At 37.8% G+C, this 27,403-nt stretch overlaps 2 protein-coding genes across 5 annotated transcripts in view; both read left to right on the forward strand.

Annotated features, from left to right (window-relative positions):
* LOC139939492 (uncharacterized) overlaps nt 1-6,606 on the forward strand; it is a 180,274-nt gene extending 173,668 nt beyond the window's left edge. For all 3 annotated transcript variants that reach the window (XM_071935452.1, XM_071935453.1, XM_071935454.1), the window contains one exon: nt 433-6,606. In XM_071935452.1, coding sequence (XP_071791553.1) covers nt 433-519 — 87 coding nt within the window. In that variant the 3' untranslated portion in view covers nt 520-6,606. The remainder of the gene's footprint in view (nt 1-432) is intronic.
* Nucleotides 6,607-7,216: 610 nt separating this feature from the next.
* LOC139939645 (uncharacterized) overlaps nt 7,217-27,403 on the forward strand; it is a 29,381-nt gene continuing 9,194 nt past the window's right edge. For both annotated transcript variants that reach the window (XM_071935689.1, XM_071935690.1), the window contains exons 1-22: nt 7,217-7,350; nt 7,812-8,024; nt 8,954-9,070; nt 9,645-9,752; nt 10,708-10,947; nt 11,814-12,044; nt 12,799-13,011; nt 13,348-13,578; nt 14,129-14,227; nt 14,740-14,829; nt 16,107-16,214; nt 17,005-17,100; nt 17,877-17,969; nt 18,358-18,465; nt 18,894-19,133; nt 21,091-21,339; nt 22,322-22,462; nt 22,948-23,067; nt 24,415-24,465; nt 25,549-25,673; nt 26,216-26,283; nt 26,723-26,895. In XM_071935689.1, the coding sequence (XP_071791790.1) occupies nt 7,272-7,350; nt 7,812-8,024; nt 8,954-9,070; nt 9,645-9,752; nt 10,708-10,947; nt 11,814-12,044; nt 12,799-13,011; nt 13,348-13,578; nt 14,129-14,227; nt 14,740-14,829; nt 16,107-16,214; nt 17,005-17,100; nt 17,877-17,969; nt 18,358-18,465; nt 18,894-19,133; nt 21,091-21,339; nt 22,322-22,462; nt 22,948-23,067; nt 24,415-24,465; nt 25,549-25,673; nt 26,216-26,283; nt 26,723-26,895 (3,193 nt within the window). In that variant the 5' untranslated portion in view covers nt 7,217-7,271. The remainder of the gene's footprint in view (nt 7,351-7,811; nt 8,025-8,953; nt 9,071-9,644; nt 9,753-10,707; nt 10,948-11,813; nt 12,045-12,798; nt 13,012-13,347; nt 13,579-14,128; nt 14,228-14,739; nt 14,830-16,106; nt 16,215-17,004; nt 17,101-17,876; nt 17,970-18,357; nt 18,466-18,893; nt 19,134-21,090; nt 21,340-22,321; nt 22,463-22,947; nt 23,068-24,414; nt 24,466-25,548; nt 25,674-26,215; nt 26,284-26,722; nt 26,896-27,403) is intronic.

Genomic DNA, 27,403 nt, shown 5'->3' on the forward strand with positions numbered 1-27,403 from the left:
CCATCATTATAAACCGTGTAAGTTTAATGTAAATCTGTGGACTTTAATCTGTTTTAATGTAGAAAAAGTACCCAAACCCTTAAGCATTTTTCTGAATACTTTTTCGTAATCATTGCTTTTGTTTTATAGGTGCGGGTGAGTTTGTTATTGTTCTTTGAACATATTTTCCCCCCTGCACCAACATAGCACTTGGCTAGTGTCTGCTGCGCTTTATAAGAGTTAAATTACACAGTTTGTACACCAATAAACTCTTGCTTTGGAGAGATGTAGATTAATTATTACACAGTTGTTACACAGAGTTATTAAAAAGACTTCCTCATGTAACAGGGACATGTTTATCAAAGAACAAAGCCAGTTCTTCTGCATTTAGACAAAGCTTGTATGAAAGTGGTTTAAATCTTTATTCCTTTTTTTTCTTTCTGTGCTCTGCAGGAGGTACTTAAAATGGGGAGGGACGAATTCTACAAAATGCCATCTTGGAAACAAATTAAAACCAAAAAAGCAGTGGAGTTGTTTTAAAAGAAGTTCTTCTCGGAGAAGATGAAGAGAGGAATGAAGTCGTCACTGAAGAAGATGAAATGCAGCCTAAATGTTTGAGGTGTACTTGTAGATTTTGTTCCATGAAGGTCACGGAATGCTCTAAGTGTGCTATACTAAGATCGCATCTGGTACATCTGCTGATACATCTGGAGAGAACTCTAACCACAAATCTGATGGCAAGGTTTGCTTGGATGATTACAAAACGAGTCTCATTTATATGCGATGATATGCTATGAATTCGCGACTTTCCGTGATCACTTTTTCGCTAGCATCCCAGCTGAGTAGTCTGGTGAAAATTTGAACTCTGCCACTTTATGTTCGTAACGACAAGTGTGGCTTCCTGACCACCTCTGTAATACTTGTAGTACCAGAAGAGCGGTAACTTTTTGAGCTTTGAGCACTGTTATGATTGGCCATTAATGTTTGTAATGGCAGTTGCAAGGAGCTATGTGATTGGCTGATGACATAAGTATTCACAGTGGTAATGAGAAGTTTGATTGGCTGATGAAATTGGTGTTCAAACCAATCAGCACTGGCCTAGAGATCACGAAAGAGTGTCCTGATAGGCTGACCACAGTGGTTAGGAGAGATGTAAGCAGCACTATCATTGGCTGATAAGTTCATCGTTAGAGCAGCAAGAAGGAATGTGATTGGCTGTTCGAGCAGCAAGAAGGAATGTGATTGGCTGTAAGAGCAGCACGGAGCAATCTGATTGGCTGTATATTCAGTGAGCTACTAATGCTTTTGGTGGATAGAGCCCAATGACACTCTATATGCTAGAAAGACTTTGTGGAAATTGTGTCACAAAATGTCTCACTGCCGTCGACAAGAACAAATACCAAGAGAGACTATTTTAATTGAATGTAAATCATGAAAGCTTGAGTGTAGAAAAAAAGACTATTTCTGGATACCCCAGTGGAAATGAGCGTACTATTATATGAGTAATATTGGACGTTGTGAATGTTTCTATATATTAATTAACAACCTAGTCCCTAACAAAATTGTACATAATCTATGTAAAAAACAAAAAGCTAAAGGTGGAATAATTCCTTGAGTGGTCTTTTATGTTGTAATTGAACGAATATTTGCATTAGCAGAGATTGTTGGGTCTATCTTGAAGGTACTGTGTATTCAAGTTTACATTTAGCTGGCTCACAGAACAAGGTGGTTTTAGCTAGGAAGATGCATGGCAACCATTTAGGCAAAACCATTATTACCATCTTCGACTTATTGACCCTTTGCACACGCGTCACGCACGGCGACTGTTCCACGCTCACCATTTTGGTAGTCAATAGGTTTCTGACGTGTAAACGCCGCGTCGCCTAATATGCGCACTTCACTGAATAACACACGTTGACATTGACCACCAAAATGGCGCATCCAATATTATTCTGATGATGACGTCGGGTGAATTGGGTCAATAGCTATGATTGTTTCCTCTTCTCCGTTCTTAATTGTTGCCATTCATAAGTTAAAAAAAAAATATCCTGTCATGAAGGGGGACTGAATCCGTGGGTACGTTTAAACAAAAAATGGGTTGAACAATGACAATATTACTGGATCAGAGGTGAATGGCAGGGAAGAAACCACTGAGCCAACCTGGATGCCCTTATACGTGCCTTCAAGATAGACCAATGATCTTTCTTTAGTACTGATTTAAACTTTTCGGTATTAAATTATACATAGGTAGTAATGTTATTCAGCTGTGTAGATCTTTCACAACTCTCATTTTTTGTCATCAAACCAGTGCAATGCATAAAAGGTAGCTTAGAGTAAATAATATTTATTAATACGTCCAAAACTTTGGGAGGTGCCAGGTTCTCTTTAAGCAACAGTTTCTCTTCCAACTGTTTCTCGTTGTCTTTTCAATTTATTTACTCAGTATATTAAAGGGATATTCATAATGCCTTGGATTGTTTCCTATATTTATTTTATTTAATGTACCAGGCTAAGGCCATGTTTGAGTAGAGTTTTGTATTGGTTCTGTCCTATGCCATGAGGTTTTTTTTTTCTGAGCTCTCCATTTTCCTTTCCTTTAAAAAAAAAATAATAATAATAGTGGTTTCTTACATAGGTCTCACATCTATCACTTAGTAAGGCTTAAGGCGCTTTAAAGACAGTGGACACTATTGGTAATTGTCAAAGACTAGTCTTCTCACTGGTGTATCTCAACATATGCATAAAATAATCACCCTGAAAAATATTGAGCTGAATCGGTAGTCGAAGTTGCGAGATAATAATGAAAGAAAAAAACACCCTTGTCACACGAAGTTGTGTGCTTTTGGATGCTTGATTTTGAGACCTCAAATTCTTAATCTGAGGCTCGAAATCAAATTCGTGGAAAATTACTTCTTTCTCGAAAACTACGTTACTTCAGAGGGAGCCGTTTCTCACAATGTTTTATACCATCAACCTCTCCCCATTACTCGTTACAAAGTATTAGGTTTTATGCTAATAATTATTTTGAGTACATGTAATTACCAATAGTGTCCACTTCCTTTAATTTTCAGTATTTTCCTGCAAGGTATTTGACTAGTTTTTAAATATGAGACCTACTCATTTTTACATTGCAACATGTGATGGTTTACAAGGTGCTGTTACCAATATGCAGCCAATCAAATCAGGAATACCCGGATGAACCCCTTCTCTTTTCACTTTTCAATCACCTGTGATCTGTTAGCTGAGCGCTGTTATGTGGGTCTGAGTGGCTTACTAATCGAAGGCACCCTTGCATGCCTTCGACTTGAACCCCTTGCATCTGCGTCTGGGCCAAATTTCATGGCTCTGCTTACCTCCGAATTCTGCTCTTACGATCATCGATTTCCTGCTTACTTACAAGCGCCGAATTTCTGCACTAGCCTTATAAGCATAGAATGCCTAGTAACGTGGAGTACGCATGGCAGAAGCCAACATTCGCCGCTAACCCGTGAAATACGCTTGCCGTAAGCACAGAATTCCCTGCTTCCGTAAGCGCCGATTCTGTGCTTACGGTAAGCAGAGCCATGAAATTGGGCCCTGGTTCTTTGCAATTCAGCTCTTGCACTAAAGGATGATTAATCCCCCAAATTTTTAAACCATTAATTATTAAAATGTTTTTGATGCTGCCTGCTGAAGTGATTTCTATTTAAATATGAAGGCCTTGAAGGGCTTGAAAACAAATTTGTAATTCAACTTTCATGTTTTGTTTTCCTCCACTACACAACTGTTGATTATTGCAAAATAATGTGTACCCGAATTAAGTCAACATACTCCTTTGCCTTCTTACGTGTAAAGGCCCGGTCCCACTGCAGCGATAGCGAGAAAGATCACGACACAAAGAGAACGCGTTCTATTGGTTAAATTGTTCCACGCAGAATACGCACACGCTCATTCAACCAATAGAATGCATTATCTTTGTATCGTTATCGTTATCGCTGCAGTGGGACCGGGCCTTATCGCGTGAATTTGTTAATGGTTCTTATTTTTCTACCTGAATGTGTACTTATCATTGTCTGTTTTCTGGATATGTTAATACCACGTTGTGATAACACTGCCTTGAATTTTGTTTGTTTGAATTCAAAATAATGTCGTTTGAACTTTTGACTGAACTGATTTGGTGTAATTATTAATCACATGTTCTTAATACTTTGGGTTTGATTTTGATATTGTGTAAGTCTATTTCATTAAAAACTATAAAAGAAAGTTTCACAGTTTCATATGTTGAAACAAATGTACTTAAATTAAAGTTTCCCAGGTAAAACTGCAGGACAATTTAGCAATGGTTTTTAAAAAACATATAGATAGATTTTAAAATTGATACAATGTGTAAAAGGATTGAAGAATTTGCAATTTCCATTTCCAGATTGTTTTTGTACACATTTTACATGGCTTCTCAGTAAGTCAACTTCGTTCAAAATCATGGTATTAAAAATGCCTTAAAAGCGACTTTGTATCAAAGGTTTTGGGTATATTTAAGGTCCGCATTTGCCCATTTGATAAAAAATTCTGGTATGTTGAATGTAATCTTCAATACCTCCACTATCATTGCATGCTATAGGCCTATATCAAGCTGCCACCATCTTGGTCTTGTCCCCTTTATCCAACAGAAATGACAGATGCTAATATTCATTGTCAAAAATGGAACCAGACTCATTCTCCCCCCAGCCTCGGTTTGGTTACATTGGTTTGAATGGGAGAAAATCAAGATGATCGCACCACAATAACGGTCTATTTCCCTGATGGCGATCAGTTGCCAGTCTGATGAAGCCACTAGTGTAATGGTGATACGTCACTGAAAAATTTTGGGGTTCGTGCTCCATTTTTTCATCCATATTGGAATTGGTAAAAGGAACATCTTTACTGATTGGTGATGATTTAGTCGTAGTGCTGGTGGATTTTGGAAGAAACAAGAAAAGGCTGTATACAAAACATGTAGGTTGTTGACTCAACTGAGTTTCCTTCATTATATTTGTAGTAAGCCAATGTCATACACTTCCTTTATTGTTTTGTATGGATTTTTATTCACTGTAAAATATAGACCTACACAAGTGACTATATATACACATTTTTTGAGAAGCCTTGTTTTTGTACCCATTTTGACCTTATTCTGCCTTAAATTGTATATTTAAGCAATCTCGAAGGTGAACTATGTGATAAAATTTCCTTAATTTGTTAGATTTTGTCCATACAAAAACCAGGGCCCAATTTCATAGCGCTGCTAACCGTAAGCACACGAAAAGGCATGCTAACCTTCCGGTGCTTACCGCACGAAAATAAATGACGTCACAATGCAAATCCACGGTAACCACCCAATATAGCCGCCCAATTTTTCTGCTTACCTGTGAAATACGCTAAGGCTTGAGCAAATTTTTTCTGCTACAGTAAGCACACAAATTTGCTTACCGTTAAGCAGCGCTATGAAATTGGGCCCTGGTAGCCTTCAACCCAACATGAATATGCATTGTGTAATATGTATAGCAACTGTCGGTCTGCTATAAGAGTTGATACCAGTAGTGGAGCTTCAAATTGGGGTATGGATCTGTATCTCGCTGCCCCCATCTTGGTCATGTTCCCTGATCCAACAACAGTAATGGATTCTGATATTCATTGCTTAAATAGGAACAAGACTAATTCTCCTTCCAGCCTCAGTTTGGTTACACTGATTTGAATAGGAGAAATTCAAGATGGCCGCACCATGATAAAGGTCTATAGCCTAGAGTCAGTAAATTTGTTAACTTGCCTTTTGGAGTAGGTGCTTACACCTTTGGCTGTTATTTAATAGTTGAGAGCATTTTGGGTTGATTTGAACTTGCATTCAGATTCAACCCTGAAACTCATCCTTTTTGTAACAACTTAATTTAGTAACTCGAGAAGGACACTTGATTTAGATAATGTACCCCTTGGTGTGCCCCCCCCCCCCAACCTCTTCCTTGATACAATGTCCAACGGCAGTCTTAAAGGCCCTTTCAATACCCAGTTTTACCACACCCCATCCATTGAGGTTTAACCTGCAATCACTTTTACCCGTTTTCTATATTGTGCAGATTTTTCTGGTGTTCCTATGACTTATTTTACCATAGAGGAGAGTATTGAAGAATGATGGAACCCCACTTTTAACATTTGATTGAAAGTGTAGTTTATAATTATTGAAATGGTGATATTAATAAATAGAATCATTTTATGAAATTGAAAACTGTTGGGTGATCTTGTCGGTCATGTACATTCTACTTGTGAGTGAGCATCTTGGTGGTCTAGTTGGTAAGAAACCTGCTTTAGAATTGAAAAGGTCTTGGGTTCGAATCCTACCGAGTAATATGCCTGTGATTTGTGTACAGAGCTAAAAAGTCAGCATGTTGTTGAAACAATCAGTAGTATCAATTTGTTAGTAAGTTATTTGATACTTTGATTTTGGGAATTTTTTTTTGTTAAATTATGACCTTTTTTAATGAACTAACGAATAAGAAAACCAGGTTTGAATGATAACACATTTTTCAAATTAGGTTGCACTTTTATTCTGAAGAAAATTTCAGAACAGTTTCTTCTTTCATGTCTCTTTAAGGATCAACAAATAGTCTCCCCAGGGACCACCCAAAACATACCACACCTTTGGCTATAAATCTACCGTTTGTTTTTTCCCTTTGACCTTAACTACTTTATAATTTGGTTATGCAGTGAACTTTATGTTTGTTGTCGTGTATTGACAAACTATATAAAGTCATAAACGGAGTTTAACCTGTTCATGATTATTGACTCGTTCACTGAAAAACTTGTGGACTCTGATCATGTTAAACAGAACTTTTATTTGTCAGTCATATATTTTGATTTCTTTATTTGTCAGGGTATGTAGATAAGAGATTGTATATGTTGGGTGATCAAACCTGAATATTTCCTATGTTGGGGGAAAATATCTGGACTGAAAGAAAATGGTTTTTGGTGACTATGTATTTCGCAAAACTCTGAAAAGATGCTCGTCATTTAAATACTTAAAGAAAATACACTTCAAAACAACTTTGTGTTATTGTTAATGTGGATGTAGAGGGTGTTTGTTGATTACAGTTTTTATAGAGTAGAAAAACATCTGAAAACTTTGAGAGAGAGAAAAAAACATTGTTGACCGTGCACTTAAAACTGAATTTATTTTTGGCATGGCCTTTCCATATTCCTGTATTTTTATTCCACAACCTTTAGTTTGTAGTTTGTTCTGATTTGTGTGGTCAGTTTGCGTCGCTTTTTATGAGACTAAAACACCAAACATGGATGCCAATTGTGGTTCTTCGTTCCAAGTACTTCTGATTGTTGTGGTTGTTTCGTGTCAAGTCATCGACTCATTAGGTAGGTGTTTTAAATTTTGCAATATTAACTTGTTAAAGGCTGTCATAACTAATGTGAGAAGCAGAATGGTCTACGGAAGCTCCAAAATTGTTACTTCAATTAGACAATTTGACTAGTGTTATTTGTTTAAGTCACTGGACCTTATTGGTAGTTACTCAGAATAAAATATTGTTAGCACAAAAAAAAAATAATTGGTAATGAGCAATGGAGAGCTGTTGATAGTATAAAACAACGTGAGAAACTGCTCCCTCTAAAGTAACTCAGTTTTTGAGAAAGAGAATGTTTTACTCTAGGCTGAAAGCACACACATTTGAGGTGTAAACTTGAGATGTGATTTGCATATTTCTGATATTTGTGTGCGTTTATAAACATTTAATGCATTTCTTGAGTCTCAAGAATGAACAAACATGATTTCTGTACAAAAAATTTAAATTGTTTTTGTTTCTAATATTCGTTTTCAGTAATCAAGAACTGCCCTGGTAATGTGTACTCGAAAGATGGTTATGCCGAGTGGACGATGCCTGCAGCACATGATGATGCTGGACTGGCGTTGATAGTTGAGTGTAACCATCCATCTCTCAAGACACTCTACAAGGAGTATCAGACTGAAGTCGCCTGCATTGCTGAAGACTCGGCAGGGGATACCGCTACATGCACCTTTAGTGTTTTTGTGGGTTAGTGTAACCATAGAGTAAGGGTGTAACGGTGACTGCTCTATACGCTGATACCCCTAGTGACGTAGTGTTTCGATACCCCTTCATTTTGAAATGGCAATCTTTAATCATCAGTTTAACTACACTTGTCCTTCAACTGTGAGTTTAAATAAAGAAATGTACCAATTATACCTATCTATTTTTCATCATCTGAAATAATAAAGCCAATATTTGATTTCCTTTATTTTGAATGCCCAGTCTGCAAATTAAAACACATTTGGAACATTTGGAAACATGCACCAAACAAAGAAGTAAAACGAAAATGCAGTTCTGGTGCGATACAATGCACAATATAAACATATTTGGTTTGGGGAAACACCATGTGATCTACTTACCAGGTAGAATTTGTTCTCCTGACGATGACTTTATGGCTTCAACCCCTTCGTGATTCAGTCATGGAATTACACGGAGGACATGGTCTTTGTTGCCCCTGTCCTTGGCCCATGGAGCTCCTTTAAAAGTTTCACATAGACCAACCACAGGGGTGAGAGTCATTACTAACGAAAAAGTCTGAAACTTGGATGCAAATTCAAAGGTGTGTTGAAATGTTGGCATTTCTACTGTTTGGTAACCCCTGGGGTTATAGATTCCAAGGAGCTTTTGGAAACAGTATCCAAAGCACTATAAAAGTAGACCAATGAGCAGGATTTCTGTATTTGTGGAAAAAATATTGTCTTATTTTCTTCTCCAGGCTGACATAAAAAGACTGAATTCAGCCAAAAGACTGATAACAATCTCATCCCTGCAACCACCTCAACAAACAATTTTCTGAAAACCTTCACTTTTTCGGAGGGGGGCAGAGGGGTACATTTAAAAACTCATAATGATATTTCTTATGAATTCAGCAAATAGGAATTATGTTTCTCCTTTCATTCTTATTGCTCAATCAGCCGATGGTGTAGATTGTGTTGGAAGGAATGGCTCACCTCGGTGTGTTTGCTTGGAGTATCGGGATTTCTTCGACCCTTGTTACTGTCAGGACGGCTTCAGCGGATTAAATTGCCAATGTAAGCAATAAAATATATAACAATATTTAAAAAATGTAGCACTTTATGTAATCCACCATATATAGGGCCTATAGGGCATACATTGACAATTCTGTAGAAGTTTGAGATCGATTGGCCATCGCTGTCATTTTTCTTACCGATACTGTCCTTTAAGCAAAGTTTCATTTTTTCCCCCTGCAAACTCAGTTTAATTATGGCTTAATATTGTGATAGGCCTACTGAATATCGCATATAACATAAAAACAAAAGCTATTAAAATTTGTATAAATTATAATAATGGAGATCGGGATAAACTGTGCAAAGCCGTCACCATGTGACGCGTTCCGTAGGCTTACTTTTTCGCGGGAAAATATTGTCTGGGAATTTTATTTTACACAACTCACTATAGATACCAAAGTCGAATTTTATACTAAAATGATTGAGCAAACTACTGTGACATTTAAAACTTCGGGAATTTCAAACGTCACATCTGAAAAATTAAAGTTTGCAAAACACACATGGAGGTAGATGGTAAAACATAACACAATGACGTCATATCGGCTGACACCCCCAGACGTAATTCTCACTCTCACAGATGAAGACGCAGTACAGTGTGGCGTGGCTGACGACTCGGCATCCTGTCAATGCAGCGGCAGCAGTTGCGACTGTCTTAGTGGATTCAAAGGAGAATTCTGTCAGCTAGGTTTGTAAAATATAGGCTTTTCTGTTAACTTCGAATGAACGTCAATCATTTTCATGGCTCTTCTTTTGTTAACTGTGCGTGAAATATCACCTGAGTGTGCCAGAAAAATACACCGCTTCTAAGTTGATTTTCTCCCTCCATGGTTGTAGACAACTGTTGTCAATTGGAACGGTTATTTCACACTCGTGGTACAATATATAGGCGCGGCAGTTCCGTTTTTCCTAACCTATATTGCAAGTTTTTGTGTTTTTGCATTCCAACCGCATTAGTTCATAGCTTGATTCACTATAACCATGGAGGTAGAATTGCATGTGACGTTCTCATCAGATTGTGTAGGCCCTATTTCTCATTAATAGGGATGGATAACTTTCCGTATGGCGCCACCACTTTTTCACTCATTTTTACAAAAAGGGATATGTCAATCAGGTAAATTAGATACTATATTATTTTATTTCGAATGAAAAAGTGGTGGCGCCATACGGAAACTTTTCCATAGGGATTATTTTTCCCGCATGGACATTATTGGCTCTGGATTTGTCGGTGTTATCTGAAAAATGCAACTACCTTTTAAAATGAAATGTTCACATGATAGTTTTATTGCCTACATCCACATTAACATAGGGTTAAAACAATTCGTATGGTAAAAAGCAAAGGTTTGAATTTGTCTTTAATAACTGCTGCCAATATTTTAAAAGATGTGAAGGGGATTTCAGGGCTCTCCACTGCATCAAAAAGAGTTATGATTTGAAAGGTTGACTCTTCATATCTGGCGTATTTAAAAATTTGTTTGAAGAAAATTGTACTTTCCTCTCTCAGTATATATATTGTTTTTTAATGAAAAAATAGGCCGGATGTTTTTCTATGGTCCAGTTGCATTGTGGAAGGACATGGCACCATTTTGTCATGTGTTATATAATTTTGGGGGTTTTACCCATTTGGCCATTGTAATTACCAGATTTCCAAAAGCCTGGCATCACTTGCCCTGAAGATGTTTACACTAACGAGGAGTCTTCAGTGGTAACCTGGCACAATAACGCTACTGATAATGACGGGTCGCCAGTCATTCAATGCGACCCCCCATCTGGGTCACTGTTTGAACGGAACTCCGCGCAGAATACAACCATCATTGATGTAGCTTGTTCAGCAAGGGACGCTGCTGGCAATCAAGGGGAGTGTTCATTTAAAGTCACCATTGGTAAGCTGGACTCATTTTTCTATAGCCAATATACTACTAAACAAATTGATCTTTGAAGCAGAATTGAAGGCACTGGACACTGTTGGTAATTACTCAAAATAATTGTTAGCATAAAAACTTACTTGGTAATTAATAAGCAATGGAAAGCTGTCTATTGCTCGTTACCAAGTAAGTTTTTATGCTAACGACTATTTTGTGTAATTTCAATCTTGTCTAATGCCTTTAAAACAGGGTTCAACTAAGAGTGAAATGTTATCTTTAAAAAAACGGGGGAAAATAATAAAAAATTGATGTTCACATTAATTAAGTTTATGTGAGTCTGTGACAGAGCGGTTGAGAGCACCAGGCTCAAGCTCTTTGTTGTTAATCAACAGAGTGTGGGTTGAGTCCCTGTCTTGACACTTCGTTTTCTTGAGCAAGACACTTGCTTTGTCTGTAAAGCCACAAGTCCTGTGTACTAGGATTGGGAGGGCCTGAAAAGAACCCAGACACTTATCATGGAAGAGTAGGGTTTAACCTGTTACCGGTTCACATAGCAAGCACCCTTATTAACAGGTTTCTTCAGGCGTGGGAGCTACAGTGATTTAGTTCACTTTGAGGCATTCATGGTTTCATTAATACCAGAAATTTAAAATAGTAATTATTGTGAGAAGTTGGCAGTAATAACATGTGGATATCTTTTTTTGAGCAGTGTTGGTTCTATAAAGAAGCGGTGGTTAAAGACTCTTCAAGTACCAGTTCTTTTCAGAACCAACACATGAAACTCAAAAAAAAGATATCCACATGGTATTACTGCAAACCTCTTTTAGTACTTTATACTTCCACCAAGCAAAGTTTTAAATCCTAAATAATGATAAATCTTCCAGATCTGGAACCTCCGTTGATCCCTGGCTGCCCAGGAAACATCTACACTACCAATGCCACTCTGGATTGGCCGTTAGACTTGGGAGTCGATAACAGTCATCCAAGCCTGGACGTCACCTGTGACCCTGGGCCTGGATTCACGTTCACAGACCCTGTCACTGATGTAGTTTGCTCTACAAAAGATGCTGCGGGAAATATGGCTGAGAGGAACTGTACTTTTCAAGTCTTTCTCGGTAAGTCAGTTCTCACACATTTGTGTGAAGGCAATTTTTGCATCCGAAATGAAGATATTTGTCTCATGCAGGGCTCAAACTTTACAGCCCATGGTTTCAGTGTTGGGCCAGCAGACTTATGACAGGACAAGTCTCGTTGTCTTATGGTTTTCAATTGATTAAAGATACACACTCCTCACTGTTTAATATCTTGAAACAAATGTTCAAATGTTGAGTCTTAAAAATGCCTTTTATTCTATTGAGTAGTCCTGCCTAAAAAGCAGGCCTGTGAAATCTCTGCTTTATTTAAAGCAGATTTCCGCTTTTTTCATTTTCCTATTGCGTATTTTTTCTTGCAGGCTCCGCTTTTTTTCCGGTCCGTTTTATCTTCCTCTTTTTTATATCTGAAATAGATCATCAGGCAGCACATTTGTCTACGCTACAGTTTAAAGCCTTTCATGGTTCGTAGTGCAGTCCTAAAATTCAGGCGAGTTTCCCGATGGCCCAAAATCTGGACAACGGTTTTCCCCTTTTTGTTTTTAATGACCCACTCACAGGCCTGAAAAAGGCAAATGTCATCAAACTTTTTCACAGATGTCACAGTTGGTTGAAGAGCATGTTGTTCGGACTCAGAATTTGTTTATTCATTTTGATTCCAAGGTCTTGTTACTTGTGCTTGTACAAACAGCATTTTGAGCTACAAGCCCAGAGTATGTATTTTTCTTCCAAATTCAAGCATGGCACTCATATCCATTTTTCATTCTTCCATTCCCAGCCGATGGTATATCCTGCAGCTCCAGTATATCTGAGTGTAGCTGTGATGATTTGAATGCTAACTGCACTTGTATGGTGGGCTATAGCGGACTGGATTGCTCAGCCAAAGATGCCAGTAGTTGTGTGTCGTCTGGGAATCCAGGACCAGGCTGTATGTGTGATGGTGCAAGCTGTAACTGCACAGATGGATTCAAGGGAACCAGTTGTCAGTTAGGTTCGTTTTAGCCTTTTTATTTCATTTTGAACATTTTGAATTTACACAATTTTCAGGTCATAGTCAATTTGTCTTGATTTGAGTTTCTTTTTTTCTCAGCACGAGATCTCAGCAGCAGATTTCGCAACAAAACCTAAAATTGATTTTCATTTTGTACCAAGCAAAAAGGTGATATCACAATACAAATTTAGTTGCTGTGTCAACTTTCAATATCGACAACCCATCTGAATTTGACTGCTTTGTAACATCAAGCAATCATTGACAATAAAGAATGATATGTATTCTATTTCAAAATATACAAAACAATTAAACATAAACTTCTCCTGAATCTTACAGACTTCCAAGCTCCAGTTCTGCATAACTGTCCTTTTGGGATAGTCTATTCTCTTGATCCAGTTGTAACGTACCGACCAATGTGGACAGACGATAACAAGGACTCATCACCAGAAATGTCCTGCTACCCTGAAGAAGGTTCTGAGTTTCTCAATCGAAGGACAGATGTGACTTGTACCGCTCAAGATCTTGCCGGGAATAAAGTCTCGAGCTGTGGGTTTCCCGTTTACAGAAGTAAGTACCTGTACGGTATTATTTGCTCTGTAATTCAGTTAGGCCTTAAGTTTGTTGTTTAGGGTATCGTGGCTGAGCGTATGATAGCACCATTCTCAAGCTCTGGTATTTCTGTTCAGCAGAGTGTGGGTTTGAATTCTGGTCGTGACACTAATTGTGTCTCTGAGCAAGGCACTTTAGCATATTTGCTTTTCTCCACGCAGGGGTAGAATGGGCAACTGTGAGGGTAGAAGAGTTGGTTCTTGTGGATTGATTTAGCTTAGTAGGGCATTTTGTTGCACAGGCTGCATACTTCCCAGGGAGCTGAGATGATTTAAGGAATTAATTAAATGGCCAAGTGACCAGGGGTTATAATGTTGGAGCCCTATGGGAAGTTCTTATAGTTATCCTGTTTACGTAATGAGTGACGTAAAGAGGGACGTAATTCCATATAAGCTGGATCCAATGATTCACTGATCTAGTTTTGGTCTGGACGTGGGGGTCAGGGAGTCAGGGGGGGTCTTGGGTTCCAATGATGACCATTTGATTTTTCTCTCATCCCATTGTTTAGTGTCAGGGAGTGACTGCCCAGGGGATGGTGATAACTGTCTCTGCAGTGGACTGAAGAGATGCACATGTGTGTATGGCTATCTGGGTCCATTATGCCAAGGTGAGTCATCTTCCTATCCATTCTCAGTGGGTTTGGGTTTAGGCGTCAGTTCTAGCTCTAACCTATATGCTTCATCAAGCAAAGCCCAGCTTATCCTGCTCCTATTATTATTATTAGGTATTATTTATACAGGTTCCTGCCTTTGCGCACCGCCAGGCCAAGCCCAACTACCACTTAATCTCCAAGGCAGTACCTATAAGCAGCAGCCAGCCAGAGTTCTCCTGAAAACGATCAGAGCAGACTGATAGAAAGCAATGGGTTTTCAACCACCAGTTTTTCTCAGAACCAACACTACTCAAGAGAGTAGTGTTTCTTGTTTTTCTTCTCCTTTGTGATAACTTTAACTTTTGCTAGTTTTTTTTTTAGGTTATTTCTCATATCTGGCTAGCACAGGTTTTGTTTTTGATTTTCTTTGTAATACTCAATGTTTGAAATATTTAGTATTTCCTTGTGTTACAACAGGCCATGTTTTGTGTTTTTAATCGAAATGAACAAAAAAATTCTGTCCACAGATTGTCGGTCTTGTCAAAATGGGGGTAGTAATCAAAACGAGCGATGCGAGTGTGAATGCCCTGCATTGCATGACGGTGTGGTCTGTTCAGGTAAGACAAGAGAGATTAATGAGGAAATAGGAGAACAGGGGATAAAAATCAGGGCAGGGGTCAGTTTAGGATGGTCCCTTATCTGCAAAGAATCAAAAGCCAAAACAAATGAAATTTTGAAATGTCTTGATAGACCAATCTGGTTTATAACCTTAGCGGAACCAAAACACAGTATCAACAGGCCCAATTTGTATTAATGAGCAAAACACAGTGGTCAAGGATGGGAACAGAAGTGTCTTTTGGAGACGTTGAACACTGATCGATGCGGCAGCTTCTCTTAGACTTGTTTGCAGCTTTTCTTAAAGCCATTATACACTTTCGGTAAACAGTATTGTCCAAGTCCCACACTTTGTGTATCACAACTTATATATAAAATAAAAAACCTGTGAAAATTTAGGCTCAATCGGTCATGGGAGTCGGGAGAAAATAACGGGAAAACCCACTCTTGCTTCCGCACATTTTGTTGTGTCATGACATGTGTTTCAAAAAAGAAACCGTTATTCTCGCTATCGAGAATTGATATTGTTTTAATGTTTTCTAAAAAAAAAAAGCATTTCATGGAACAATATTTCAAGAGAAGTTACACCATTACCTTCTACACCCTGTAAATTATTTGTAAATCTGTGAACTTTTTTTTTCTGTACCGAAAGTGTATAATGGTTTTAAGATCTAGGAATGAAAAGCCGAGTCAAATCTGAAGAGGAGTGGAGCCTTGTTTCTGTACATCCGAGAAATTTAAGATTTGTAAATGTATGTATTAAATTGTACTTTTACTATAATTCTTTTTTTTGTACAAGACCAGAATCTTGGTGATGTCAATTACAAAAACTCCTCATTCCCTAGCCATGATCCTTTTAAAGGCAGTGGACACTATTGGTAATTGTCGAGGACCACTTCTCACTTTGTGTATCTCAACATATGCATACAATAACAAACCTGTGAAAACTTGAGCTCAATCGGTCATCGAAGTTGCGAGATAATAATGAAAGAAAAAACACCATTGTCACACAAAATTGTGTGCGATTAGATGGTTGATTTTGAGACCTCAAGTTCTAAATTTGAGGTCTCGAAATCAAATTTGTTGAAAATTACTTCTTCCTCGAAAACTATGCCAATTCAGAGGGAGCCGTTTCTCACTGTTGTACCATCAAGCTCTCACGATTACTCATCACCAAAAAAAGTTTTATGCTAATAATTATTTTAAGTAATTACCAATAGTGTCCACTGCCTTTAACATAAGTTTCAGTTATTGAACGCTAATGTTTTTTTTTTTGCAGATTGTTATGAGGCAACTGCTGACCACTGCTTGAATGGCGGTACCTTTGTTGCCGATACTTGCAGCTGTGCATGTCAAGATGGTTGGACAGGCAAACACTGTACTTTAAGTGAGTCAGAGATATATCCCTATTGTTAAACAGAAGTGGGATGAAAATAAAAGAAATTACCCCTGGAGTAATGTGCCAGTTCTGATCCATCTGAACCATCTAGCTGTTATGTTTTTGGTGTCCTCATTTTAGTGACTGACTTGACATCCAGGTGGTTCTTTTATTTTTAGGTACAGAACTTGTCAAGAAACACTTGAAGACGATCAGAGTACACTGTTTGAAACATCAATACCAAACCGGCTCTTTTCAGAGCCACCTCTCCTCAGAGCCACCTCTCCTTCAAAAGAGATTTTACTCATGGTTGAACCCGCAAGTTTACTATTCATATTTATAATTATAGTTACTCTTAAAGGCAGTGGACACTATTGGTAACTACTCAAAATAATTATTGGCATAAAACCTTTCTTGGTGACGAGTAATGGGGAATGGTTGATGGTATAAAACATTGTGAGAAACGGCTCCCTCTGAAGTGCCATAGTTTTCGAGAAAGAAGTAATTATCCACGAATTTGATTTTGAGACCTCAGATTTAGAACTTGAGGTCTCGAAATCAACCATGTAAACGCACACAACTTCGTGTGACAAGGGTGTTTTTTCTTTCATTATTATCTCCCAACTTCAATGACCGATTGAGCTCAAATTTTCACAGGTTTGTTATTTTATGCATATGTTGAGATACACCAACTGTGAAGGCTAGTCTTTGACAATTACCAATAGTGTCCACTGCCTTTAAGAAAAAACTTGTTAGTAAAATTGATCTTTTTAAAACTGTTTTTTTCTCCAACCATTAGAGCATGGTGCAAATTGTGCAATCTCCTCTGCTGGTTGTTTGTGTGACGGCGATGGCTGTTCTTGTAACAGTGTCTATGAAGGACCAATGTGTGAAAGTAAGTTCTTGCACCTCTAGGTCTCCAGTTCGAATCCCACTGGGGGTACTATCTGGATCTGGTTTTCAGTCTCTATCGAGTTGCCCTAGTGTCTGGACTAACTCTCTGGTTGTATCCCACAATTGAAATTTAATTCCTTATTGTCTTTTTTCCATGGGGTCCTTGGCTAGTATTAGTCATTAACTTTGCTTTTCTGAAAAAAGTGTTTATTTCAGTTCTACTAGTCACTGATGTGACATTGGGCTGTTTACTTAAAGGCAGTGGACACTATTGGTAATTACTCAAAATGGTGACAAGTAATGGGGAAAGGTTGATAGTATAAAACATTGTGAGAAAAAGCTCCCTCTGAAGTACCATAGTTTTGGAGACAGAAGTAATTTTCCACGAATTTGATTTTGAGACCTCAAGTTTAGAACTTGAGGTATCGAAATCAACCATCTAAATGCACACAACTTCGTGTGACAAGGGTGTTTTTTTCTTTCATTATTATCTCGCAACTTTGATGACCGATTGAGCTCAAATTTACCACAGGTTTGTTATTTTATGTATATGTTGAGATACACCAACTGTGAAGGCTAGTCTTTGATAATTACCAATAGTGTCCACTGCCTTTAATCGGAACTTATAATTTTGGTTTTACTCCCAGAATGATCTGTTAACTGTATACTCGGGGGCATCCAGTTCTGCGAGAAAAAACTCATTGTAGGGGGATTCAAGCCTATGACCCATGCATTCAATCAGTACTTTTCAAAACTGTGTTATTTACTTGTTTTCAGTGTGCAAGCCGTGTCAACATGATGGCTGGGATCAAAATATGGAAACGTGTGAATGCCATTGTCCTGGGTTCTATCAACCCCCACTCTGTCAAGGTACTCAGAACGTTTTCTTGCTATCCAACGAGGTCATGTATCAAATTTAGCTGTGAAAGAGTATGAAATAAAAAGATCCTTTGCACAGGTCTCATAATTCAAAAAATAGCACCGCTCATCCTGTTGAAAAACAGGATGAGGGTTTGATGCTCCCCTCATGGTGTGATGATATACTATTTAAAGTCTTTTAATATTTGAGTGAGAAATTACCTCTTTCTGAAAAACTATGTTACTTCAGAGAGAGCTTTTTTCTCACAATGTTTTATACTATCAACAACTCCCCATTGCTTGTTACCAAGGAAGGTTTTATGCTATTATTATTGAGTTTTAATCAATAGTGTACAGTGCCTGTATTATTTTGTTATGATACCTCTCATGTGTATTATAGAGTGTGACTCCAACTCCACCATGTGTCTGAATGATGAAGTGTTTGACCCTAACTCTTGTAGCTGTATCTGCAAAGATGGTTGGACTGGAGCTAATTGTAGTCAGCCAGGTAAGTACATGAAGAATACTAATCAGTATCTGCAGATCAGTTATCTACTGTTTGCCAAATAAAGAATAGGAATAAGAATAAAGTAGTAAATTAAATCTCAGAAGTTTGTACAATGTAAATAAAAAGAAGGAAAAAAACCCATAAATGTGCAACAAATTTACCAAACAACCTTAATGTGAGGGGCAGGAAAAGTATAGTAAACACTTACTCAAAAGCCAATCACATAGGGAGGCAAAAACACTATAAAGTACTCTCTTTGGAAGTAATTTTGGTGCAGGCCTAATATATGTTTTGAAGGCTTTTTATTTCTTTCACAAATTTGGGAGATTTATGAAGTTGTAAAATGAGGGGTTTCAATGCAGTATTAATGCAGTACTAATGATATCTATTAAAAACATTTACCCTTTTACCACCCTGCGATATTCTAGTATCATCCTTTGCAAGTCAGTGTCCAACAGACATCATAAAGTCATTAGAAGGAGGGAGTGAAGTGGTCTCTGTCTCTTGGCTGAATCCTGTCATTAATGACGGCCCTGGCATTCCTGCAGCAGTCATTTGTACCCCATCAAGTGGTAGTGAGTTTCAGGAAGGTACCACTGAGGTGATGTGTACAGCGACAGATGCCTCCAGCGGGCTAACTGCATCTTGTACCTTTAATGTCTTAGTAGGTAAGATGCTATTAAATTGAGAAATATGTCAAACTTAATCAATTCCAGACAATTCGCTCAATGGAAGAGCTTTACAACAGTTTACTGCTGAGTTAAAGGCAAAGTAAACCTTTGATTTTTTTAAACCGTTTGGTTAGTCTAACTTCATATAAATGTTTTGTATAAAATAAACTTAATATGTGCAAAATTCATTTCAAAAGGTGGTCGCGTTTTTCGAAGAACATCTGGACTAAATTATGTCCATGCAGGAAAAATAATCCATAATACAAACACACAATCTGAGCAATGAACATGTTCTTACAAAATTAAACGCTTCTCAAATTCAAGTTTTGGGACAAACAAAGTGATATTTGTTCACATAATCACATCGCAGTGAAATGTTTCTCAAAATGCTTTTCACTATCGAAAGATGCTGTAGGCTTTCTAGCCCACAGTTTTTATTGCCTTTAATTTTTAGAATGATTACTAAAGGTACACCTTCCCTTTAAGAACAACACTATTGGAGCTGGAAACTGTTTGTACCAAAATATCTCAGCACACCTAGTGGGCAGGATCTCAAATCACCCATTATTATTATTTCAACCTCATCCTTTTAACTACCAACTGCAGACTAAGTTTTGATTTTTCTCACCACTGAAATCATTTGTATTGATTGTAACTAAAGCTTGATTTCAAATACAACTTCTTTAACTGGTCACAGTTTCATAGCACTGCTTAGCGGTCGATTATGTGCTTACTGTACGATTTCCATTTCATAGCGCTGCTAACTGCAAGCACAAGAAAGGCATGCTAACCTTCCGGTGCTTACCGCACAAAAATAAATGGCGTCAAAATGCAAATCCATGCTAAACATGCAATATGGCCTCTAATTTTGCTGCTAACCTGTGAAATACGCTTGCACCTTAGCAATTTTTTTCTGCTACAGTAATCACAAAAATTTGCTTTCCGTTCAGCAGCGCTATGAAACTCCGCCCTGATCTCTGGCTCCTCTGCAAAAGATGACACAGCGCCAAGCCAGTCTTATCCTGCCCAAACCCCATTTCCATCCATTGAACTTTTCTCACCACTAACATCACTTGTACATGGCCCAATTTCATAGCGCTGCTTAACGGTAAGCAAATTTGCGTGCTTACTGTAGCAGAAAAATTTGCTTAAGCCTTAGCGTATTACACAGGTTAGCAGAAAAAATTGGGCAGCCACATTGCGTGTTTACCGTGGATTTGCATTGTGACGTCATTTATTTTCATGCGGTAGGCACTGGAAGGTTAGCATGCCTTTTCGTGTGCTTACGGTTAGCAGCGCTATGAAATAGAAATTGCACAGTAAGCACAAAATCGGCTGTTAAGCAGCGCTATGAAATTGGGCCCTGGTTGTCACAAAAAGTTTGATTTCAAATACACCTTTCGCTTGTTTACTTGTTCTTCTCTGCAAAAGATGACACAGAGCCAGTCTTATCCTGCCCAAGCCCCATATATCCATCCATTGAACTTTTCTCACCAACATCACTTGTACTGGTTGTCACAAAAAGCTTGATTTCAAGGCAGTGGACACTATTGGTAATTGTCAAAGACCAGTCTTCTCTCTTGGTGTATCTCAACGTATGCATAAAATAACAAACCTGTGAAAATTTGAGCTCAATCGGTCATCGAAATTGCGAGATAATAATGAAAGAAAAAATGCCCTTGTCACACGAAGTTGTGTGCTTTCAGATGCTTGATTTCGAGACCTCACATTCTAAATCTGAGGTCTCGAAATCAAATTCATGGAAAATTACTTCTTTCTCGAAAACTACGTTACTTCTGTTTCACACAATGTTTTATACTATCAACCTCTCCCCATTATTCGTAAACAAGAAAGGTTTTATGATCATAATTATTTATAGTAATTACCAATAGTGTCCACTGCCTAGTTTCAAATACACCTTCTATAACTGTTCTTTTGTCCATCTCTGCAAAAGATGACACAGAGCCAGTCTTATCCTGCCCAAGCCCCATATCCGTCAACCACCAGCGATTCTTCCAGACCTCCAAAGTAGCCTGGAAAACCATCCCAGCGACTGACGCCATTTCAGGAAGCGTCTCGGTAAGCTGTATACCGCCGAGCGGCAGTGCGTTTGATCTTGGGGAGACGACCGTGGTGTGCTCTGCATTCGATGATGCCATGAATATGGGGTGGTGCCAGTTCACTGTGGAGGTTAATCTACGAGGTAAGTGGGGTTTTTCCCTTCAATTTTGTGTTCATGTTTTGAGGGTTTTCATTTGAAGAATTTGATAGAGGATGTTTATTTGTGAAAAGTCTTGGCTGAAGAGATTCATCCATACACCACTATGAGTATGTACTCATTACTTTCTCAGAGTCTTGTAAAAAAATCTCAGGCATATTATTTAGAAGGGTTTGCGGTAACACCATGTAATGACTATCTCTAAGGAGTTGGGGTGGTTCTGAAAAAAAACGTTAATTTTAACTTGACATTTGGATCAGTATGCTCTGATTGTCTTCTGGAGAAAGCTTTCTCCAGAAGACAATCAGAGCATACTTTTCATAACCTCCCCAACTCATTAGAGATAGTCATTACATGGTGTTACCACAAACCTTTCTATATCGTATTTCCGCCATGCAAAGTTTCAAATCCAAATTCGAAACCATGACCTTTGTCATTCTAGTGCGTATGTCTTACCATCAGACCACCAAAATTGCCTGGAAGCAGTTTAGATCCTATATTTTGGAGCAGTTATCACAGCAGTTTTAATGTAATGGACACTTGGTAATTACTCAAAATAATTGCGGGCATAAAAACGTTTCCGGTAACAAGAGAGCTGTTGATTGTACATCATGAGGAATGGCTCCCTCTGTAGTAACAAAATTTCGAGAACGAGGTAATTTGTCACACGATTAATAAAATATTTCAGGCCTGAAGCTGTTTTAAGTTCTGCATCACACAAAGTGCAACGAGGGTGTTTTTTTTTTCTCCAATATTTTCTTCCAACTTCGATGACCAATTGAGTCCCAATTTTCACAGATTTGTTGTTTTATTGATATGTTGGGGTACGCCAAGTGAGAATACTGGTCTTTGGCAATTACCAAAGGGTCCAATGCCTTTAGTACACGTTAAATTTGTTAAAGACGACATTATTTTTACCTAGAAACCGATGCGTGTTAAGCTCTAGTTTATGTTGTTTATTCCCCAGACTCCCCTGAGTTTCCAAAAAGTTGTTGGAAGTGTTCTGCTGATGAGAATGAAGCCGGGCAGTGCAGATACAACGATGATGAGGATGACTATGTTTGTTTCTGTCCAGCGGGTTATACCAGTGTCAATGGCTCTTGTGAAGGTAGGCAACCTAATTGGCTATTCAGAATAGTCAATGTTAAACAAAAAATTGTTTGTTTTTTGGTTTTTTTTGACCCACCTACCCCAAATTTTGATTTTTAATAATTTAATGGCTTTATAATACTATCTAATGACCCTTTGCACACACGACACACGCGCTGACTGTGCCACGCTCACCATTTTGGTGGTCAATAGGTTTACGTGTAAACACCACGGCACGCCGCGTCACCTAAAATGTGCACTTCACTGAATAACGCACAGTGAAATTGCCCACCAGTATGGCGCGTCCAAGACTATTCTGATGATGGCGTCAGGTGAATTGGGTCAATACACTTAAGAACAAGATGCCTCAAATAAACCTGATATTTGAGCTCAAAAGTCTCCTATATCAGGTTTTTTTTAATGGCTTTCCTGGCTCAAACAAATGATTACCAAAGGTGTCCAGTACCTTTAACAAATAGAAAGTGTCTTTTTTTTTTTCTTCAGATATTGACGAGTGTGCAGATATGCAGCGATGTGATGATCGAGCGACTTGTACAAACTACGACGGAAGCTATCAGTGTACATGTCATGAAGGATTGTTCTGGGATACTGTCACATGCAGAGGTACTAAAGATCATTAGTTTGTCTGTTAAAGACACAAGTAACATTTACAAATACAAAAAAATACATTATTTTTCTTTTTTTAATTTATACAAGTTCACCCCAAACCGAGGGTCAATTTCATAGAGCTGCTGAAGCAAAAAAATTGCTTAAGCACGAGAGTAGCTTTCTTATTTTACACATGTTACTGGCAAAAATTTCATGCCATATACATTGCTTGTGACTGGTATTTAGCTGTTGTTTACTTAGCATAACAATTGAGTGGAGTCTTGGGCCGGTAATTTGATTTTACTAAGCATGAATTCTTTTGCTTGAGCAAAGTTTTGTGCTTAAGCAGCTCTATGAAATTTGGCCCTGGCTAAAGCCACTCTTGAGAAGGGCTTACATGAAGAAGGCATTGAAAGTGAATAAGTACTCAGTTGAGCTGAAGGTAGGAAACTAGGAACTGATATTTTTCTTAAAGCAGTCTAGATTGTTGGATGGAGGGAAATATGCACCTGGCAAAGAGTTCAAAAGAGATGCAGTTTGGGGAATCAACGAAGAGTTCAACGAAGAGCAGCCAGTTTTGTCAAAAGCAATTATCACAAGACCAGTAGTGTAACGGAAATGCTACAGGACCTCAAATGGGATACACTTCAAAGACGCCGCACCATAGGTAGACTTACTACACTTTACAAAGAAACTCACTCTATAACTCCATCCAACATTAGTAATCTTCGCTGCAACCAACGGAACAGACCCACAACTCGCCAAAATCAGACCCTAAATTATAACACCATCACATCAAACAAAGACTGCTACCGTTACTCCTCCTTGTATCCAAGAACTATACCAATCTGGAACTCACTCCCGCCGCAAGTTAATCAGCCCCTGACTCTAATAGTTTTAAGTCCCTCCTTTTTAATATAAAATTTGAGTAGGAGCATGCATGCATGAGGGTCTGCACGGTTATAGCCCAGTGGCGGCGGTTTGTGCAGTAAAGACAAGACAAGACAATCAAACCTGGGGTCGATTTCACAAAGAGTTAGGACTCGTCTTATCTCGAGTTAGGACAAGTAACTCTTCCTAACTTAGGATTAATCCTAAGGTCTGCATGCTACAGTGCAGGGTTGGGACTCGTCCTAAGTCCTAAGATTAGTCTTAAGTTAGGAAGAGATTGGTGAAATTGATGGCAGCTAGAGTTGCTCTTTGTTCTACATCTCAGCAAAGTTAGAATGTATGAGTCAACGACAACCAAAAAGCTTTTTTTTCTTTTTTTCACATTTTGATCTTTGCATTTGAAACTATGTCTGGGTGGAAAAACTTGAATAACAAAGTTATCTTTCACAAGTTCTGCTTGATCTTTCACAGAGTACCCTCACACTATGCATCCTGACATACCCAATCCAACCGGAAACCTGCGTAAGTCTTTTATCTTTAAACTTGTTTAACACGTCCTTTTATTATCACAACAAAAATGACAGATCTAAAGAAATGATTGACTGTTACTTGCATCAACCCCCTACCTTACAGGGCTCACCAGGACCAGGGGTCGATTTCACAAAGAGCTAAAATTGGTCGCAACTGCAAATCAGTCGTAGTTGCTTAGTAAAGTGTGATGTCACAATGCAAATCACTATGGTGATACTGAAAATTTGTCTTACGATGGATTTTATTGCTTTGTGAAATCGAGCCCAGAACTCTATGACTGTTACTATAAGTTGCCCCCTCCCACAGGACTTCATGAATATGAACATGCCTAAATATAATAATGAAAATAATAATATCATATAGCACTCTTACACAGAAAAGATACCACATTGTATTGTATTTACAACAATTATATAAAAGTAACCAACAATTTACAATGCAAAGGAATGAGAATGAAATAAATAGCCTAGTAAGCACAATAAGTATGGAAAGGTGAGTTTTACAGGCAGTGGACACTCATGGTAATTACTCAAAATAATTATCAGCATAAAACCTTTCTTGGTAACAAGTAATGGGGAGAGGTTCAAGGAAAAAACATTGCGAAAACGGCTCCCTCTGAAGTGACGTTTGAGAAATAAGTAATTTTCCACGAATTTGATTTCAAGACCTCAAGTTAAGAATTTGAGGTCTCAAAATCAAGCATCTGAAAGCACACAACTTTGTGTGACAAGGGTGTGTTTTTCTTTCATAGTTATCTTGCAACTCCGACGACCAATCAAGCTCAAATTTTCACAGGTTTGTTATTTTATGGTGAGATACACCAAGTGAGAAGACTGGTCTTTGACAATTACCAATAGTGTCCACTGTCTTTAAGCGATGTTTTGAATTCAGTAGGTGAAATAGCATGACGTATTTGATAAGGTAGATTGTTCCAAACGTTTGGAGCAGCCGCATAAAAACCAAGAGTCTCTGGTGTGTGGTGGATGGGAGAATCCTTGTGAGCTGGAATCATAATATCAATTTTGGTATATTTTGGTCACTATTTTTATTTATTGGGCTTTTTATTATTTGAAGCACCACTGGAGAAGAAGTTTGCAATTGACATTGCCATAGCAGAGGAATCTCTGTATGGATGTGACTGGAGTGTGAATCAGATGACGGCTAGCTGTCAAATGCTTCTCAATACATTCAAGATGAATGTGAGTGAAATAATTCTTTGTATCAATCGCAATCAATAGCTACATTTATAAGTGGCGCTATATACCTGTTTTTGTAAACAGGTGAGATTTGAGTGACATCTTGCTAATTAGTCAAATAAAGCCCCTTGTTATTGAGTTGCGCAGGGTATTTGGCATGGTGCATCCCCCCACCCCAATTAAGTCTTCATTGTGTTTTTATTATGTTCTTTTTTTCACTTTTTCACTCTGAAATTATATTCCTTCAACAGAGGGCTTTGAACAGCAGTCTACGCTTATCACACATTATTCTAGGGTAAACAAATCATAAAATAATATCGTATGTATGCGCATATGCATTTTGTATGTTTGTAGTTTTATGTATTTTTTTTTTTAAATATTTGTTTGATTATGTGGTTGGCTGATTGTGTGTAAATTCATCCATGTATCTGTTTGTTTATTTTTAGTATTACCTTTTTGTTGCCCTTACTGCCAAAGTATTGTCGTTTTATTCAACCATTGCTTATTCTTTTCTGTGATATATTTTTTAATATATGATTATGCAGATTTTGAAAAACTATGAGTCATTTTCATCGTCGCTTTCAAGAATTGATGCTGATCAGTCTGATATGGGGTAAGTACATAAGCTTATAAATTGTCAATTCAGTATTATTTCATATCATCATAAAAAATATAAAAATAAGAAAAGGTCCCGAAAATAAAATAAAAAGATGAAGAAATGTTCCCCCTCCCCCAGAAAGAAACAAAACAACAACATAAACAATGATGCACATACAATTAAATAAGTGCAATAATGGACCAAACAGCTTGCACCTGCATTTTCAAACGACACCCTGCGCCGATGTACATTTTCTTTCATATTCGCCCTAAATTATATTCTGGTTCTTGTCCAGTTCAAAAGCAATAATCCAATCTTAAAATGGAACAAATAAATACAAAATGATAAAAGGCACACTTTGGAAATAAATGCTCAATGCTGATCAAAATTATTAGAAAAATATCCATTAAATCGAAACTACTTAATAAATTTTGTTCACTCTCTCCTCTAACAGGGGAGGCAGCATTCCCCACACGGTGGTCTATGACTACAACAAGATGTCTGAAAGTGAGAGAGCTCTGTCAGCGCAGGAGTTTTATGAGCAAACCTTGGCAGCGGATGTGTCTGCAGGCAGGTTGGGTGCTCTCAGACTTGTTTCTGACTGTGAGAGGTGTAGCCCACCCAAGGGTAAGATTTAACAACTTTTTTGTCTAAACTTTGTTTGTCCCAACGAGTCCCGTCCGCCACTAACTGATCAGTCAAAAACAAAGTAGTTGAATGGCTTATTTATGTTCTTAGGATCACAGAACCTTTGTCAAGAATTATTGTCAAGTTTTGGAAACAGTTTTTGAATCTTTTTTCCAAATTTTTCTGCCCTCAGAAGATCAGTAAGAATATTATTAACAGACCTCTTTCCTAATTGATGTATTATTGTTGTTTTGTTTGTATAATTTTTAATTATTTGTTTGCTATATTGTACATAACTATTGTTAATGCTGTGATATGTTTACAATATGAATAGCGTACCTAAATGCATAATAATAATAATGGTATGATTAAATTAGTCTTAAAAAATCAAATCCAGCCTGCCTTGTTATATCATTGAAAGGCCCTTGAACTTAACAAAGATTGTCCTGCTTTTTTTTCTATGAGTCAAAGCCTTATGCAATAAAATAAAAAATGTTTTTGTTTACTG

Source organism: Asterias amurensis, chromosome 7 (assembly GCF_032118995.1).
Source record: "Asterias amurensis chromosome 7, ASM3211899v1".
In the NCBI taxonomy this organism is placed as follows: Eukaryota; Metazoa; Echinodermata; class Asteroidea; order Forcipulatida; family Asteriidae; genus Asterias; species Asterias amurensis.